Source organism: Leptinotarsa decemlineata, unplaced genomic scaffold (genome assembly GCF_025532065.1).
Source record: "Leptinotarsa decemlineata unplaced genomic scaffold, Ldec_3_MD MMD2_tig00026328_RagTag_RagTag, whole genome shotgun sequence".
NCBI lineage: Eukaryota > Metazoa > Arthropoda > Insecta > Coleoptera > Chrysomelidae > Leptinotarsa > Leptinotarsa decemlineata.
This window is the reverse complement of record NW_027412688.1, coordinates 29,033,891-29,053,158: the sequence shown is the minus strand read 5'-3', so window position 1 is coordinate 29,053,158 and position 19,268 is coordinate 29,033,891. Positions and strand designations below refer to the sequence as shown.

The 19,268-nt window shown below is 39.9% G+C and overlaps 1 protein-coding gene across 1 annotated transcript; it reads right to left on the bottom strand.

The window, feature by feature from the left end:
- Positions 1-15,051: 15,051 nt before the first annotated feature.
- LOC141485640 (uncharacterized) lies at positions 15,052-17,140 on the bottom strand. Its single transcript, XM_074182715.1, has 2 exons — positions 16,709-17,140; positions 15,052-15,657 (listed from the first exon to the last, which is right to left on the bottom strand). The coding sequence occupies exons 1-2, from the start codon at positions 16,961-16,963 to the stop codon at positions 15,217-15,219; spliced, it is 696 nt and encodes a 231-aa protein (XP_074038816.1). The 5' UTR covers positions 16,964-17,140; the 3' UTR covers positions 15,052-15,216.
- Positions 17,141-19,268: the final 2,128 nt, after the last annotated feature.

Sequence of the window (19,268 nt, the reverse complement as noted above, 5' to 3'; positions counted from 1 at the left end):
TTGAGTAGTGCCTAGAGGATGACAGTACGACCAGCTGTCGAAAGCTCTCGCAGTTAATGCAGTCAAGCTGCTGGAAAATAATTCCATGGAAATGATTAACCTTTCTAGATTTCTATAAACATGTGGATTCGTTTTCTGATGGCATTTCAGGTTAGCTTCCCAAATTTCTGCTACCGCAGTTGTCGGTTGATTGGTCAAACCACCAACACTGACATAAAAACTTGGCAAGTTGACTTGGGTGTCACACCAATAGGTGGTTCCACTTATGTTTCGCTTGCGTTTACGCAGCTATTTTCATCAAGTACTTTCTTGGTTTTTTTCTCATTTTGTCAACCAGCTAAAAAGCCAGTCCCTTCAGGAAGACCTGCGGGGTCTGGACGTGTCCAGGAAGGGGTCAGTTTTGCTAGAGCGGCATCCAAGGGTGCCAGCAGCTCTGCAAGGCCCGCTCCTTCTCGACCAGAGCCCTCACCTCAGTCTCAGGGGGCTTCAGACATCTGCGCCGCTTTGGAGCAGATGAAGCAACTATTCACCAAATTCCCCGTGCTCGAAAAAATGTTCACGGTGAATACAAACGTGTTGACTGGTACTGCTAATGTCTAGACAACCGACATTGCCTAGATCTTTGAAGATAGTCTTTTGGAATGCCAATGGCTTTCTTCCCAAAAAACTTGACTTCGAGAATTTTCTCGTAGAACATAACATCGATGCGGCTCTAATCCAAGAGACGCATCTGAGGAATGAATCCGTTGTCATTTCAAATTACAAGTTCTTCCATAGAGAACGTATTGGACGTGCTGGTGGGGGAGTTGGCATTCTTGTCAAACGATCCCTCCAGTGTGTCCAATACGGCATTGACAGTGCTCGGTTACACGGAACTGAGGCCGTAGGGGTCGAAATTCGACTGAGGCGGGGTTGTCACAGATTAATCTCTGTCTATAACCCTCCGACTAATCTTTTACTCCCAGAATCACTGAATGAATTGCTGATGGGTAGTGATATTCCGACAATTGCTGCTGGCGACTTCAATGCCAAGCACGGACTATGGAGCAGAGCCACCAATCGAAACGGCCGAGCGCTCCATGCGCATGCTGACAGACATGAATATCTCGTGTTGGGACCAGGTGAACCTACGTTCTATTGCGGGCAGTATAGGCCTGACGTACTGGACATCGCGCTTCTCAGAAACGTCACTCTGACCAGCGAAATTTACGTTCAGTCGGAACTGGACTCCGATCATAATCCAGTAATCCTGGTATTGGGTGATGAACTTCCTTCCCCTGATTATTGCAAGAGATATAAGACGGATTGGGATGTCTTCACAGCTCAGCTCGGAGAGATGCGCGCCGCTCCTGAGGGTCGCCGCTCTCCCAACGAACTCGACGCGGCAGTTCACCGCTTCGAGACCTCTGTGAATGATGCCTTTCGGACGGCCACCACCAGTGAGGAGTGTCCGCAGAAGAGCTACAATGAGTTTCCCCCTCGTATCAAAGCCTTGATACGAGAGAGAAACCGCCTGAGAAGGCTCTATCAGCGAACACTCTTCCCAGGAGACAAAACAGCGGCAAACAGGATGGCCAATCAAGTAAAACAGGCCATCATTGACTACCGAAATGACAGGTGGGAGGAGCTGTTGGAATCCATTGAGCCTGGAAGTGACGAGCTTTGGCCAATCACTAAAAGACTCAAGGGAAAGAAGACAGCTCCCTCGCCCATTCACGGAGAGCGCGGAGTATGCTACTCCCCCGCCGACAAAGCGTTGGCTTTTGCTGACACGATGGAACGTCAGTTTCAACTTAACGTTGACGACAATGACGACATCGACCGCGATATTCTGCTCGAAGATCGGGTTCACCGCATCCTCAGGGAGGATGACGATGATGTCATTCGTCCGGCTTCTGTGGAAGAATTGAAGGGCTACATCAAGGCTGCAAAAGCCAAGAAAGCCCCGGGGGTTGACTCAATAACTAACAAGTTATTGAAGAAGCTCCCGGAAAACTGCGTCGAGAGCCTATTGAACATCATTAACAGCTCTCTGGCTCTGAGATACTTCCCCAGAAGGTGGAAACATGCGGTCGTCGTCATGCTCCCAAAACAGGGGCAGAACCGGCTTTTCCCGCAGAATTATCGTCCGATCAGTCTGCTCTCGTCGGCGGCTGAGCTGGCTGAAAGAGTCGTACTTCAAAGGCTCAACGAAGAAGTTGAGGACCGGAATGTTCTGCCTGATGAGCAATTTGGCTTCAGGAGAGAACATTCCACTGAGTTGCAGGCTCTGAGACTGGTCGAAAACACCATCGCGGAGTTAAATAGAAACAAAAAAGTCCATCTAGTCCTACTAGACATCTCGAAGGCCTTCGACCGCGTTTGGCATGAAGGCCTTCTTCACAAATTAATAGCGTTCGACCTGCCTCGGGGCCTGATCCGGTGGATTGGGTCTTTCCTGAAAGACAGAACATTTCAGGTTAGAGTAGAGGGCTCTCTGTCTGACAACAGAGAGATCCTCGCTGGAGTGCCACAGGGGGCCGTGCTCTCTCCCATGCTCTATTCTCTTTATACCAGCGACCTTCCGAGGTCCGAGCATGTGAAGGTATCTCTCTACGCCGATGACACGGCTCTCCTCTCATCTTCCATGGGTCGGGAGCTCGGGATCGTCTATATGCAACGTGCATTGGGCGACCTCGAGCGCTGGTACCTCGAGTGGAAGATCCGAGTGAATCCGGAAAAAACTCAGGCAATAACCATGGGAAGAACGATAGCTTCTCCGGCCATGAAAGTGAGAATCTCTGGAAGGGAGATTGATTGGCAAGCGCGGGTCAAGTACCTAGGTCTTCTTATAGATCGTAGGCTCATCTGGAACCCGCATCTGTTAAGCGTAAAGGCAAAAATCCAGGGTAGGGTGGCAAGCCTGTACCCCTTGATAAATAGAAATTCCAAGTTAAGCCTAAAGAATAAAATTACGATCTATAACATGATGTTCAAGTCTGTCATCATGTATGCTTCAGGCGTTTGGGGACAAGCGGCTCCGACTAACATCTCCATCTTGGAGACTCTACAAAACAAAATCCTACGGATGATTGTGAATGCTCCGTGGTTCGTGCGGAATGAAGCCATCCGCAGAGATTTGAAGCTGCCTTCCATTCAGCAATCCATTCAGTCGAGGAATCGGCGAGTTTTAGATTATGCTGAAACTCATGAAAATCCTTTAGTCAGGGAAGCTATAGATTACGCTGTAGACGACCCCTCCCGATATAGAAGGCCCCGACACTCTGTCGCATAAGGCCCCTATGTCCTCAGTTAACGGATGAATAATATCTTCATCCATCTCACCCCAGCCAGGTAAGGGTATACAGCGAAGGGCGGTATGGATGTCTCAGGACTTTCATGCCACCAATAAACACCAGTCATAACCCGTTTGTCTTTCTGACAAACACCAGTTGAAAGGGGAAGGGAGCCAGGCTTCAACCTGCAGGAAATCAAGATAGATTACGTCTCATTTTGTCTTCAATCGAGGACCGCCTGCCCGGTACTGACGATGCCCAATAGGCTGAAACAGCTGTATACCTGTGGCTCTTAAATTGAAATCAATATGGAAATGATCAAAGAGTACTTATATATTTATTTTTTGATTTTCATGGAATTATTTTCCAGCAGCTTGACTGCATTAACCTTTCTAGATTTCATATCATTTCATATCATATTCATTTCAAGGTCAAATTTAGTTGACTGGTTATTATATAACTATACTTACCCAAATTCAATCTTAATTCAAGTTATACAAATTTATGTACCCTAACATCACGTAGTATTAGGTATGAAATTTCCGAAACAGATAATCCTTCTTCTAATGAGAATAATCAAATTATATATAATTATTCTATAAGATATATTCCAAATTTAACCCCTAAATTACTTAATATATTTCGTGACATGAAAAGTATTAGAATTTCTAACAAGATTTATAAAACAATTTCAACCCTATATTCTAAAATCAAAACCCCTATCAGCAACAAAAAAAAATCTAATGTTAAAAAATATAGTGTACCACGTTCTTCTTGTAATTCAATTTACATTGGTGAGACCAGTCGTAATCTATCTGGAAGAATCAGTTCACATAAAAGTGACTGCAGACTAAACAAACGTTCCTGTGGACTAGCTGCACATTTTATCTCTTCAGATCATGTTATGGATTATCAAAATACTACAATTTTAACAGTTGAAAATAATGAATTCAAAAGGCGTTTTCTAGAAATGGTTCACATAAGTAAACATGATAATAATTAAAACAAAAAATCAGAAATACAAAATTCAAGTCAAATTTACAATTATATTTTAACTTTTGATAAATAAAATTGAACAAATAATTTCAATATCATATTACTAATAATTTTTCACTTACACATACATTTAAATCTCACTGTATGTGTAAATATTATAATAATCACATTTTCTCTGGTGCTGTAACAACATTTTCAACGTCAAATTTTGCATTTGACTTTTCGTTTTTATGTTTGGATTTATATGCTTTTTTATATTTTATACTAACTTTGGTGAGTCTTTGGTAACATATCTATTACTGTATAATATTCGCATGATCATTATTTTGTAGATATTCTTGATAAAGGAAAAAAATATATTTCCGAAAGCTTGAATAACTAAAAATAGTGTTTCCATAGCCCGCAGAAATAATTTATAGTTATAGAAAAAACGAGTACTTTCTAGTTTTTCTCATTTTGTCTTCAATCGAGGACCGCTTGTCCGGTACTGACGATGCCCAATAGGCTGAAACAGCTGTCTACTGGTGGCTCTCAAATTGAAATCAATATGTGAATGATCAGAATGGTACTTATTATTATCAATAGGAGTTTCAAAAAGGTTTTGAAGCTTTATAACTCCTATTCAATTATATGGTGGGGAGAAATTATGTTTGTTTTGTATGGCGTGTACTCGTCGTACCTTTGGGTAAGTTTTTTCTTGGTTTGGCATATATAGAATTTGTTGCAGTCCGAGCAGTGTATGCTATACACTCTCTTTAGGTTTTTGTCGTCCTCTTTTTCCCACCAGAGAACATAAAACTCATTAAACAAGTCAATAAGGGTAACCGTATGGACATCTGGGAAAACTTAAACATCCATATATTTAACAGTCATAATTCACTTATCGAGGAACAAATACAAATCAAAACACAACAAGACCTAACATTCAATATATTACATAAAACATATAAGACATTCTACGAATGTGTATCGAAGGCATTACGTCTTATGAATCAAGCTTTTTTCTGCGCTGTCAAAAAATTAGCGTTCTACAGTCGTTATCAATTTTCGCAAACTCTACCGTGTATTCATAGCAAAAACAATCTAGAATCAATACACTCCGCCGTCTTGAAAGCGGCGAGGATTATTAATTGTAAGAAATAGCGAGTTCTAGCTCGAAGAACTTGATTAATTTTCTGAATATATGCTCAGAAGGTATTTCGTAATTTGTATAACGCGGCTTCGAGTGATTAGTTAGTATAGTCGGCGCTGTCTGACTTTCTATTATTCACGAAATAATCATTAATCTGAGTAGTGAATGAGCTAGCTGCACAGTAGGTGATGATGAATTATTTATGAATTTAAGAAATCCATCTTATCCATGTATCATCATACCTGGATATGATAGAATGATGACGAAATTTCAGATACAGGTTCTTGATTATTCATCCCATATGAAATATATCCAGATGAGTACAAAAGTACAAGAATTCAGAATAGAAGTATGCAATATTGAAAACATATACAATACAGTGAAAACAAAATAAATTAGTTTAAAATGTCTTCTCTCTGATTCATTTTCTGAGTATAAAACAAAGGCTGGTGCGTCGATTTTGTCAACCACCTTTAATATTCTTCTAGACCTTCAGTCGTTTAAAAATTACTTGTATGTGTTCCCCCTTGTGAATGAGTTCAGCTTGAGACCACTTGATGTTATGTTGATGAGTCCAAACATGCTCCTGAATTGCTGGTTTCTCGTCAATGTGTGTGTTTCTTATGCTCTGCAATGCGAACTTTCAAAGGCCTCTTAGTTTCACCGATGTATGATTCTCCGCGCTCGCAGGGTATCCGGTGTATGCAATTCTTGGAATCGCAGTCCGCGTTTGGTGGCCTGGCGTTTATGATGCTGCTACGAATAGTGTTCCCAAATCTGAAGCAGGTTCTGATGTTATACTTGGACCCAATTCTTCTTATGCTTTCCGACAATCCTCTGATGTAGGGAACTACAAATAATGGTTGTGGTGGCTTCTCTTCCTTGTGAGGCTGTTGCTGTCTTCTAGCCAAAGTCTGTTTCACCATCACTTTGGAGTAACCATTCCATTGAAGGTCATTTTTGGTAATGCCTAGTTTCTTTTCGAGACCTTTCCTTGTATTACAGAGCCCAAAAGCACGGTCTACTTGAGTCTTGATGAGTCCTTCCTTAGTCGATTGATGGTGGTTGGATTTCTGGTCAAGATACTGTACCTTGTGAGTGGGTTTTCGGTATACAGATGTTTTCCATTTAGTGTCGGTCCTCTTCACCAACACGTCTAAGAATGGCAATTCATAGTGGACTTCCTTCTCCATTGTGAAAGTGATGAAAGGACTTACGTTGTAAATGTGCTTCAGAAAGGTGTCTAGTTCTGCATTCACATGGTTCCATATTATGATTCCGTGTTAGGAATCACACGTTAAAAGGTAAGACCTCGTTAGTCCTTAGCTCGCACAAGTTTCTCAACTTCTGAGAGTTGTCGTTCGTATGGGGGGCGACAACTGATTAACGAAAAAACATATTTTTTTTCAACAGATGTCGTCAACGTACCTCAACCATACTTGGGGCTTCTTGTGGGCTTAGATAATGAAAGTCCGAACCAATGAATTGAATATTCCTCTTCAGTTTTTCGTAATTCCATTATTTTTAATCAAATACCTCATTTGTTATTTGCAATAAAAGATCGTTTCTTGAAAAGTGACTTTTCAGTAAGTTTTACATTTTACACAATGGTGAATATGAGAAATACATGTAGCGGAGCCGTGTTGAAATTAATCGAGTCCCAGACCGGCTAGGATCTTTCTTGTACTGACGAGAGGTAATACCTCAAACTCGCGGTCTGCAGGTGATCTACTTGAATAATTTCATCATGGTCCTGCTGCTAGCCTCGATAAGGCTACTCAATATCCAGCTTGGTATTAGCCGGGAAAGTAGTTGTTTTCCGCCAGACGTTTACCAGACTCCACTGTGTAGGTAGTTGAGAGAGATGTATCTCTCCTCGATAGTTGTCAGTTTCGAATTTCATTAATTTTTCTTTTGTGTCAATAATTAACTGCAAACCGTTCATGAATGCGGATGACTTATCAATAATCATCACTGGAAATTATTACTGAAGTAACGAAAAAATCATTGAATGTTATTCAACGGTTCATGAAATAGTGCATTAGTAACTAGCTTCTTCTGAACCTGGAGAAAACAAAATATATGCATTTTTTCGTGAATTGTCGAGGTTCTGTTCAATTCGAGAATATCAACATCGAAAACATTTTTCTGTCTACTTGTTATAACATTAACTTCCTAGGTTCAATCATTGATGACAAATTCATGTGTTAGGATCAGTAGAAAACTGAATATATAATTTTTCGCTATGAATAATCTCAAATCCTCATTTAATAGAGTTTCATAAGTACACGTTCATTATTTTTAGCTAACTCAGTGATAAGTGGCTTGTTCCCATTCAATGAAAATTATTGAGTATGCCTCATTTTCAATTCAGATTATATTGAATCAGACAGGACTACATTCGAAGACAACAAAATCGTTACTGACGTTGCCATCTACATTCTAAAGATTCTAACTTACATCCATAACAACATAAAAGCCTTACATAAATTCACAGATGTGTCTAATTATTCGACCCGCAATAATAACAAAATTTACCCAACAAGCCTCAATCACAGTAGATATAAAAAGTATGTTAAATCATTTGTTTTTTGTTTGTTTAGTGAAAAATCACGAACCTGTCCGTGTATGGCTAATCAGGTTATAAACCACCTATCTATCACATATGTGAGGGGGCATACTTGAAGACTGGCTGTCAAACAAGTCATCTGAAAAGGAAATTCATGCAGGTCACTCTCAACTTACCTACACCCGCTGATACCATGAAGGGCGTTGGATTATATCCGATAGGTGACAGTGCAGTACTATGTGTGAAGTTTTTTCTTACACAAGGAACTGGGGCACTCGGATATGCACTTGGTTACCTCGTTTACCGGCAGATGGGGCAATGACAAATATGTTGTATGTCGTTCGCTTCAGCTTCGTTCGAGGAATGATACTCTGAAAGGAATTCGATTTTCATCATAAATGCTATACTCAGACTGCAACACTTCCCGTACCAGTTCAAAGAGGCAACGATAATCCACATACCAACTTCCAAGAAGAACCACCTGTTTCCAGCGAACCACCGGCCAATAAGCTTACTGCCATCCGTAAGCAAAGTGGCGGAACGCGTCATCCTGAAGAGATTAGAAGAACAAACCAGAGAGTTAGGGATCCTCCCCGACGAACAATTCGGTTTTAGATCAGAACACTCAACAGAGCTACAAGTCCTGAGGGTAGTGGACTTTGCGACAGAAGGCTTCAACCTTGGCAAAGGACACAACACCGGAGCTATCTTCTTAGACGTCTCCAAGGCGTTCGAGTTTGGCACGACGGGCTACTAGCCAAGATGAGCGATTTTGGATACTCAAAACCAATGGTAAGATTAATTCAGTCTTTTCTAGCTGACAGGCGATGCCGCTACAAAGTAGGAGACGAATTATCAACAGTTCGACTACTGGAGGCAGGAGTCACGACACCTCTACTCCGTATACACGGCAGACGTGCCCAAGCCAGAGAACAACTTTAACAAGTTGGCACTCTACGCGGACGACACGGCCCTGCTGGCGAGATCTAAGAGTCAAGCACCCGTTACGAGATACCTACAACAACAGGCAGACAGATTAGAGGAGTGGGCTAACCTGTGGAAGATCAGTATCAACCCTGACAAGAGTCAGGCGATACTGTTCACCCGCAGGTTCGTACAACCGGAAGGCAACGTCATCTTCAACGGACAAGAGATTCCGTGGACAAACAAAGCGACATATCTCGGGGTCATCCTAGACAAGAAGCTAACATTCCAGGACCACGTACAGCAGAGAATAGGAATGGCCAAACAGGCCAGAAGACGCCTGGCGCCGATCATAGGAAGAAGTAGCAACATGGCACTGAAAGTCAAGCTACTGATGATCAGAACGATCCTAATGTCAATAATACTGTATGCATGCACTGCCTGGGGCCAGTGTGCGCAGACATACAGAAAGAAGATCCAAGCATTTATGAATACGAGCGTAAGGGCCGCCGTAAATACACCGTACTATATTCCAAACAGATACATATACAGAGATCTAGACCTGGACACGCAATATGTGGACGTGTATATGAGAGAACATGCAGAAAGCACGTTCGATAGAATCAGATCGCACTTAAATCCAGCATTCCGCGATCTACACGAGGCGTTTAACATGGATGACCCCAGGTTCTGAGAAAGGGACAAACATCCTAGGCCGACTAAACAAAACCAGAGACCGCCCCCATGAGTCGCCGTCAGGCGGCTCCGGCAAGTATAGTGTAGTGTACTAACCATATACTCTCTTCCAGGAAAACCGCGATTCACTTTCAAAGCACATTCTCTCAGCTTCACTGAGAAACGCCCGTCAACCATAATTCTGGCCGCCGTTAGTTTTGGGGGCCCCCATGCAAAAATTCAACAAGGAATACCGCGACAAATAAGAGCCAAATAAAATTCAAAACGAGAAGTTAGATAGGGAAATAAAAGCACCTAAAGGCTGGTTTCCAACCAAAAGAGGTTAGATATCAATCTTGCTGAAGTGCCTAACAGCTGGATTGAGGACCGTTTCCTTAAGAAACGGGGGTGGAAGGAAAGGGTCGCCAGGTCCAAACCTGCGGAAATGATTCCGTAAGGAGGGAGCTTGCGACCTGGGCACACAACCCGGGAGGGGGCATGGGGATTTTCAGTTATGGGAAATCATCGACTTCATATTGATGACGGACACTACCTTGCAGTGACAAGAGGTCAAATAGCCCGGCAGTGGTTTGCAAGTGTGGCCCTTCCAATGATTGAAAATCAATTCCGACAATTGTATCGCCAACAGCCTATGCAGGAATTACTTCTGTAAAGACTCCTGTAGTGACACCTGTCAGATATAATCCAACGCCATTCGTGGTATTAGCCAGAAGAGTAGTTGTTTTCTGATAGATGTCAGTCCATTAACCTGCAGTGTAAGTTAGTTGAGACTGGCCTGAACGAATTGTTCTTTTAGACAATTTTATTCATGATTTTAATCACTATATGTTATGTTGATGTGTTGTGTTTATATCTTCCACTTTTGTGCTAGTTTATGTTTTTGTTCATATGTCCATCTTTACTCTACTGCTACTGCTATCCTGCAAACATAATATTCAATTTGAAAATACATTTTTGTCTCTCTGTCTGTCGACTGTGAACTAAAACACATGTTTTGTGATCTGTCAAATTGTCGAGGCTCACAATGAACTGTACTTCAATACGTTATAATGCATTTCCTTCCTCACATAACATTTAACTCAAAATGAAGAGAGAAATTTGCAGAAAACTGAAAAAAAGGAAAACACGATTACAAACTGATCTATCATTCGAAGTTTCCCCTGATTGTATATGCTTTTTTGTTTATGTTGTTGCCAAATTCGGTACGTCCTGAGCATAACTTAATTCCACATCTGTCTGTTTAAAATCTGTTCAAAATCTGTTTTTCCGTTAACCAGCAGTCGCACCCCCACGAACGACAACCCTCAGAAGTCGAAACTTGTGCGAGCTAAGGATAAACGAGGTTTTACCTTTTAAAGTGTGATTCCTAACACGGGTTGGACGATAGCAAGTGAAAATCGATCGTTCAGATTAGAGCTTGAACCACCGACCAACACGGCAGTCAATTCAAGTGAGTTACAAAGCACCCACATCGAACCGCCTGGCTACCGACCGACCTATATAACCGAAGCAAAGGTTTTTTTGTGTATGTGTTTCAACCAAATTCCGCTAATGAGTTGCTGGCTCTTTCACCCATTCAATGTTTATTCAATAATCCTTTTGGTGAAGTTCGCAAAACTCACGCGACAGCCTACTTAGCTGCTCCCGGTTGTTTATAACAAGTCTCGCAATTAGTCACATTCCGGGTCATTTACCAAAGCCGCCATGATTGATTGCGTCGAAATTGCGTGTTCCACATGTCATACAACCTCGTATTACATGCTTTCTGGAAAATCAGGAATTGATTTAAATGGAATGGTAGGGAAATCATTAAAGACATTGCGTCGACTTATGCAATGCACCGTATAGAATGCAATGTACAGTATAGAAGACATGAGGCAGGCCAAGGACAAAAGGTAATGTGATTAAAAGGAAGCAAGAGACAAGGTGAGCAGCTGATAAGTATCACTCATTCAAAACTTTGATGAATATGTTTCTCAACTTCTGAGGGTTGTCTTTCGTATGGGGGCGACAGCTGTTGAATATATTGACAATATTGAAAAATTATTATCAACATGAGTTCCCGCCCGCTCACAGACATAGTGGAATACTTGTTAAGGAAAGGTCTAAACTTTGCCATTGCACCAACATCTGTGCCTACTTTGGAAATGATAACTGCAGTGGAATCCACGATTTCCCGTATTGATCACATCGAAGCAGAATAATTCAGATGGAAAATCAGAGAACGAAAGTATAAACATCATATCTGAGAACCTAAAACAACAAAACATAGACAAAACCTACATTAACCAAATGGAACACAGTCTAAATACAATACTTAATCAAAATTATTTCGAATCTGAAGGGAAAATTTATAAAGAAACAGATGGACTAGCGATGGGATCCCCACTATCTAGCTTTATATCCGAAATATACCTGCAAACCATAGATGAGAAAATCTTAACAATAATAAAAACACAAGATGGAAAAGGAGAATGGTTCAGATACGTTGACGATGGACTGTACATATCACAAAACAATGGAATAAGAATAGAACAAATAACAAAAGAAATTAACGAAATAAATCAAAAACTATGTTTCAGCATTGAGGAGATAACAACTCAATACCTTACTACCTGGACATAACCATAGGATATAACCACAACAAAACACAATTTCAGATGGCAATATACAGGAAACCTACACAAACAAGCTCCACCATACCCGCAAGTTCAAACCATCCACCATCACACAAAATGGCTGCCTATAACACATTCATATATAAAATGTTAAGGATACCACTCAGCAATGAAGCCCGAAACAAAGAACGGAAAATCATATACCAAATAGCGAACGAAAACGGATACACCCGAAAGACAATAGATAAACTATAAAACAGAATCAAACGAAAAATACAGAACAAGGATCAAGCTACCCCAACAGACAAAACAACACAACGATGGACAGCATTTACGTACGTAGGACACCAAACCAAGAAACTAACAAACATCTTCAAACCACTGAACATCAACATCACATACAAGCCGAAGATAACACTCCATGAATTCAACAGTCATAAATCACTTATCGAGGAACAAGTGCAAATCAAAACACAACAAGATCTCACATTCAATATATTAAACAAAACCATACACATTCCTAGAGAAGATCTAACACGAAGAAGAGTACCTGACGCAGAACAAACACAAGCAAATTCACCTAAAGTACCTGAAATACCAAAAATGAAACAATTCGTGGACACAACACCCAAAAAAAAGGGGGGCAAACCGCGGACACGTGTTTCTGGCTATTGGCCTCATCAGCGCAGTGCAGCCAAGTGTAAAGATGGGCAACACTTGTTTGCCGAAAGCAGGAAACAACACATACGCACGGAGTCAATAACAGAAGCCAACCGCACATTTGTGGTTCCAGTTAAAAGACCTAGAAATCCCAGGCTACATCTAACTGGAACCACAAATGTGCGGTTGGCTTCTGTTGTTAACTCAGTGCGTATGTGTTGTTTGCTGCTTTCGGCAAACACGTGTTGCCCATCTTTACACTTGGCTGCACCGCGCTGATGAGGCCAATAGCCAGAAACACGTGCCCGCAGTTTGCCCCCTTTTTTGGAGTGTTGTATCCACGAATTGTTTCATTTTTGATTTGTATCATGACCACTCAATAAAATCTCTATTTGTGTATATATATATATATATATATATATATATATATATATATATATATATATATATATATCTAGTAATTCGAGTATCATTCAGAATTTTCCCACTTGACATTGTCAGCCAAAAATATTTATCAACTGTCATTATTTAATGTTTTCTATCTGTTTTTGAAACTTTCTATATTTTATTCTCACGTTAGTAAGTTCTCCAATTTATATATTTTTTACACAGATTCTTTCAGGGATTTCTAATCAATTTATATCATTATAAGACAATGGAAGTCCGAACTGATGAAATGCACCACAAAACATTGTCAACCACTTTCAAACAAACCTCATATATATTGTTTTTCTGACGACAGCACACTTGTCTCGTCATTTCATTTGGATTCCAGGACATCTGGATACATCAGTTGTCTTACAAAAATCATCATGTTCAAATCCAATATTCACTGCATCTTCATTTGGTATTTCAGTTGCTATAGCGGTATAGTATGATTGTAAATTCAATTTCATCATCAAGCACTGTACTTTGGCGTTTAGTACCTTTTTCTCCCAAGATTGAATAAAAGAGAGCATTCGTTTATTGCTTGTGTTACTATAAAACCTTATTGAACCTCTCGGTGGATTATTGCCTTTTGATCTTTCCATTCTCATTTATGCGTTCTGTCATTCAAACAGTTACATATTCAAATTATTATAACACCAAAATCATTCAGTTGCATTTCATATCGTCAATTGAAATTTACAAGTAACCCCCTACCGTTTTTGCCCTCGTAAATTGCTTTCACTTCTCCGATTCCAGAACGGATAATGAAAAATCAGGATCAAACCTGAACTAAAGCGATATTTAATCTTCACATTTGCCATAACATAATTGAAAAATAATTTCATGCTGAGCTGCATGCTAACGAGAAAAACAAATGACTTTGTTAATGAGCTATATTTTACGCCAGAAGCACTGCAGCCGCTATCAAAAACTGAGTACCAAAGGGAAATTAAACAAGTGGTTTTATGAAAACAGAAAACGATAAACAGTCTCTTTCATATTAATAACTAGACTATGAGAGCCAGCGTATGCATGGAAATGAGTTTGTGTAACACCCGAGTCCGTGTGATTGTAAACTGGACATCCTTTTGAACTTTACTTCCAACAGTTGGTGGTATATGAAAATCAAATCAGAGATGCTTTCGATGATTACCGACTATGACGTCGCTATGTCAGCCATGGCTGTGGTGATACTCGCTTTAAATCAGCCCCCAAAAAGACGTCGAAGAAAGATTTTGGATTCGCCCAAGCCTTAGGAGAGGACGGCAGCTGTACACGGCTAGCGAATTAATGAAAGATTTAATTTTGGATGAAGAAGACCCGTTGAATTTGGAATACCGAAATGACGTTGGTTTCACCAACTTTTTTCGAATGCAGCGATCGGACTTTCAAATGCTACTCAACAAGGTTGGACCCAAAATATCAAAAAAGAATACCTCTTATAGACATGCTATTCCAGCAAGCGAACGATTAGCTGTCACTCTGCGCTTCATTGCGACTGGTGATTCGTACCACTCACTTATGTATGTTTTGAAGATCTCCAAACAATGTATCTCTAAAATCGTACCTGAAGTTTGTGACGCCATTGTAAAGGCCCTTCAAGACTACATTAAGATAAGGAAAATTAAACAAAATTAATTTAGAATAGTACTTTTATTGACATCATTAAAAATAATAATTGAGTACAAAAGTTAAAAACTATTGAGGGAAGGGGTCCATTTTGGACAGTTCTGAATTAGTAGATGTCGGGGATGTCAATTGCGAATAGGATGAAATTGACGACGGTAATGAGGAATATCCAGACGTCGAAAACCATTGAGATGTTGAATTGGTCATGTTGTCAATGAAGAATGGTGGTTGCGTTTAATTGGGCATGTTAGAAGTCTGGGGAAATGAAGGCACCATTGGATTGGCCGGTCAAGAGTTTTGCCGTATATTAACTTGTGGCACATTGTACCCATGCTGATGTTCAAGATATCCCATTTCAGCTTCAAATAATAATTGGTTGATCTTATTCTGCACAACTAACCTGGTTCGGGGCGAAGAAAGCTTTCTCAGTTTAATTGCTATCTGTTCACCGTACAACGAATATTCATCATCGATGTTCGCTCTTTTTGATTGAAGAGATCTCATGACGTTCAGAGCCTCATCCAGTGCATTGGAATAACCGGGAATATCCACTAATCGACGTCTTACAGATTTGCTTTTTAGTGTCTTTGGAGATTTGAATGTTTTTTTGGTTCCGGCGACCTCTGAAGGGGACAGCGTTGATGCTTGTTTTTCTTCAGAATTTTGGGGATGAACAACTTGGCTGTCGTCGTTAATGCCTTCTTCTTGACTGTCTTGTGGTCCATCTTCCTGAAAATATAAATATTAAAATAAATTCGCTAAAAATTCGCTAAAAAATATGACTAATTTTTCTTTTACTTTCATTTTTCAGATGCCTCAGAGTGAAGCAGAGTGGAATGAAATCGCCCAGGTATTTGAGGAAGAGTGGAAATTTCCAAACTGCATCGGTGCTATCGACGGCAAACATATCGCTTTAGTAGCACCTTTTCATTCAGGCTCGGAATTTTTTAAGTACAAGGCATTTTTTAGCATAGTTTTGATGGCTGTGGTGGACGCCAATTACAATTTTATATATGTTAATGTGGGTTGTCAAGGGAGAATCTTCGATGGAGGCGTTTTCAACAATACATTTTTCAAGAAAGCTCTAGAAGAAAACACTCTACATTTACCTTCCCCACGGGCATTGCCAGGAAGGACAACCCTAACCTCATTTGTGTTAGTTGCAGACGACGCGTGCCCTCTTTCACCAAATATTATGAAACCGTACTCTGGAATACATGACAAAGGATTTAAGAAAAGGGTATTTGGTTATAGACTCAGCAGGGCTCGAAGAGTTTCTGAGAATGCCTTTGGAGTGCTGTCTGCTTGCTTTCGTGTATTCCGATCTCCAATGGCATCACAACCTGAAATTGCAACGAAAGTTACTATGGCTGCTGTTTACCTACATAATTTTTTACGCAAAACCTCCTCAAAATCAGTTTATAACCCTAGAGGAATGTTCGATAGCGAATCTACGGAAGATGGGGAACTTACGTTAGGATTATGGAGGCGTGATGCTTCTTCATCTTTACGTTCCCAGAAGGAGTACTACTTTGGCTCAATCAGTAAGAGATGAATTTGCCGATTTTTTTATTTCTCCACAGGGTGAAGTGACATTTCAACACAACAAGTAAAACATATTATGTTGGAAAGTGAAATTAGTTTTTAGCATAGTTGTTAAAAAAAATTGAATAAATAGAAATTACAAACTAACCTCTTCTTTTCTTTGTGTGCTATCCTGAGTATTCCTCAGTTAATTTTTATCGGCCAAAAAATTCATCGGTTGGTAGGCGTTACTAACGTACGGCTCATCAGCGCCACTCCGTGTTCTTTTCGTTTCAGCTTCTTTCTTTTTTTCCCTCCAAAAATGGCTGGTTAAATGTTTCCATTTGCGCTCAATTTCATTTTTATCCACTCCAAAAGACACAGCAATCTCTGTGAGACTTTCGTGTCTTTGGTTTTTTAATTTATGTTGGGAATCTGAACTATCCCATAGAAGACGACGTTCTCTATATAAGTCTATTAACACTAAAACTTGTTCGTCATTCCACTCCATCACTTAAAATGAACAATAAAAAACCCTACTTAAACAAACTGAGTCAAAAATAAAATAATTCGTCTAGTTCGGTCGGAGGTTTAATTGTAACTGAAGCCGCTCGGGGCCGCTCGGCACTTCCCCACTCTATATTTTTGTTCGGCTCGGCTTCCTTTGATCTGTACCTACTTTATGCGGGATGGGATCGGCACGGCCCGGGCCGGCATTTTCTAATCCGGCAAAGCCGCCCGCGGCATAGTGTGGACCCTGCTTTAGATAGACCCATGGGATCCGTTAACCTTTCTCGCTAATGCCATATTTCAACTAAGGGTGTTTTCCCAAGTTGTTGGATGAACGGTGTGATTATTCCTTTAGCTAAATTCAACTTTTCTCCGGATTTCTCTGACCTGATGCCTATCACCATCTTACCTTGTCTTTCAAAAGTTGTTGAGATGATCATGAAGGACCAAATTCACAGCTTCATAAATGATCACCAAATCATCACACCCGTGCAGACCGGTTTCAGACCTCAACACAGCACAACCACAGCTTTACTTTCCATCACCGACGACCTCTTCAAAGCTGTAGATTTATAGCCAGTCTTCAAGTATGCCCACTGACCATACGTGAACGATTTCTTTCCTTATACGAGGAATTGGGCAAATTTCGGATATGCAGTTGGTTACCTCGTTCACAGGCAGATGGGGCGACGACATCCCTGTTGTTTGTTGTAGTCTTCAGCTTAGTTCGAGGAATGATACTCTGACGGAATTCGATTTTCAATTATCGGAAATCATCGACTTTATGTTGATTATATACACTACCTTGCACTGACGAGTGGCCAAACAGCCCGAAACCGGTCTGCAAGTGTGTTCGAATAATTTAAAATCTATTGAATTCTTTCTCAAATATTAACAATTTTTCCACTAGGAAGAGGTCGGTGCTGGTCATTCCTGAACACAGGTCTTCTGTTTTTCAACGCAGCTAAATTCTCCAATCTCCTGCCCAGTGAATTCAGATCCTACATGTTGAAAAACTTTAAAAATAGACTCAAAGATCATTTATTTGAGTAGTTCCCTTTCCTCATGCTGACCGTGGCTCATGCGTTTACACAAAAGATTTGGTGACTGAATAATAATCATTTTCGGAAAATGTATGTATTTACTGTAATTTTCTTTCATTCATTTCAAATTTCATTTTTTTTTTGTCGAAAGTTGAGTTTAAAAACTGTTTCACTGACACTCCGCCCATTCATCTCAATATTTTTTTGTATATTTTGTATGTTCTCACTTCAAGTAAATAAAGACGTTTTATTATTTTTATCATTATATCCATCCAAATTTGAATTACACCACTGGATAACTGAAGGATCAAATGATTCGTTACGATATGATGTATCGTGCAAGGTGGAGGAAGAAAGTCGCCATTTTGAAGTTATTTTGCTGCGTTTCGAAATATCCATTGAGTTTCAATCGTCAGCTTCCGTCAAAAGCTGTTGATCATGTATATAAAAGATTAATGTAAAAAGTCATACATATTGTAAATAGTTAAACATAAAGTAAAATGAATATAGTTTAAGCACAAAAAACACACTTTTGAATAACATCGAACAAAAAAGTTTAAAATAATATTTTTCTGAATAAGCTTAAAACAATAACGAACGAAAAATACTAGTGTTATTGTGAAAAATGCGACGGACGCTTGATAAACAAAAAATATGGCACAAAGCGCCCACGCTTTTTTCACAATAATACAAGTATTTTTCGTTCTTTTTTGTTTTGAGCTTATTTTAACAAAATATTTTTAACTTTTTAGTTTGATATTCTTTAAAAGCGTGTTTTTTAGTTTATTTAACTGTATTTATTTTTCATTTTTTAGTTTCGTATACTATAAAAGCGTGTTTTTTAGTCTTTTTAAACTATATTTATTTTATCTGAACTTTGGGATCAATCAGCCGTATATTGTTTAGAAAAATGACCATTGATATTTTCCGATTCCGGAGAGGGAGCCTGAAAATCAGCTACCAAGCCCAAGGAAGGCAGCAGGAGGGTCACAAATAAGGCAACAGGCGCGCGTGTTAATAAAAAAATACATGTGAAGTGAGTTCGAATTATATCAAGAAGGTTACATTCAGTGCCATCTGCCCGCGAATAGATCAAGCGATAATGTCAATAATTCTGTCAAATACAGATCCCGAGCTTGAGAGTTACAAACAAGCAAACATACATACAGGTGAAGCTAATAAAAACGTGTTAAAAAATACTTTTTCAAATGAAGAAATACATGTAAAGTGAGTTCGAATCATATCAAGGAGGTTACGTACAGC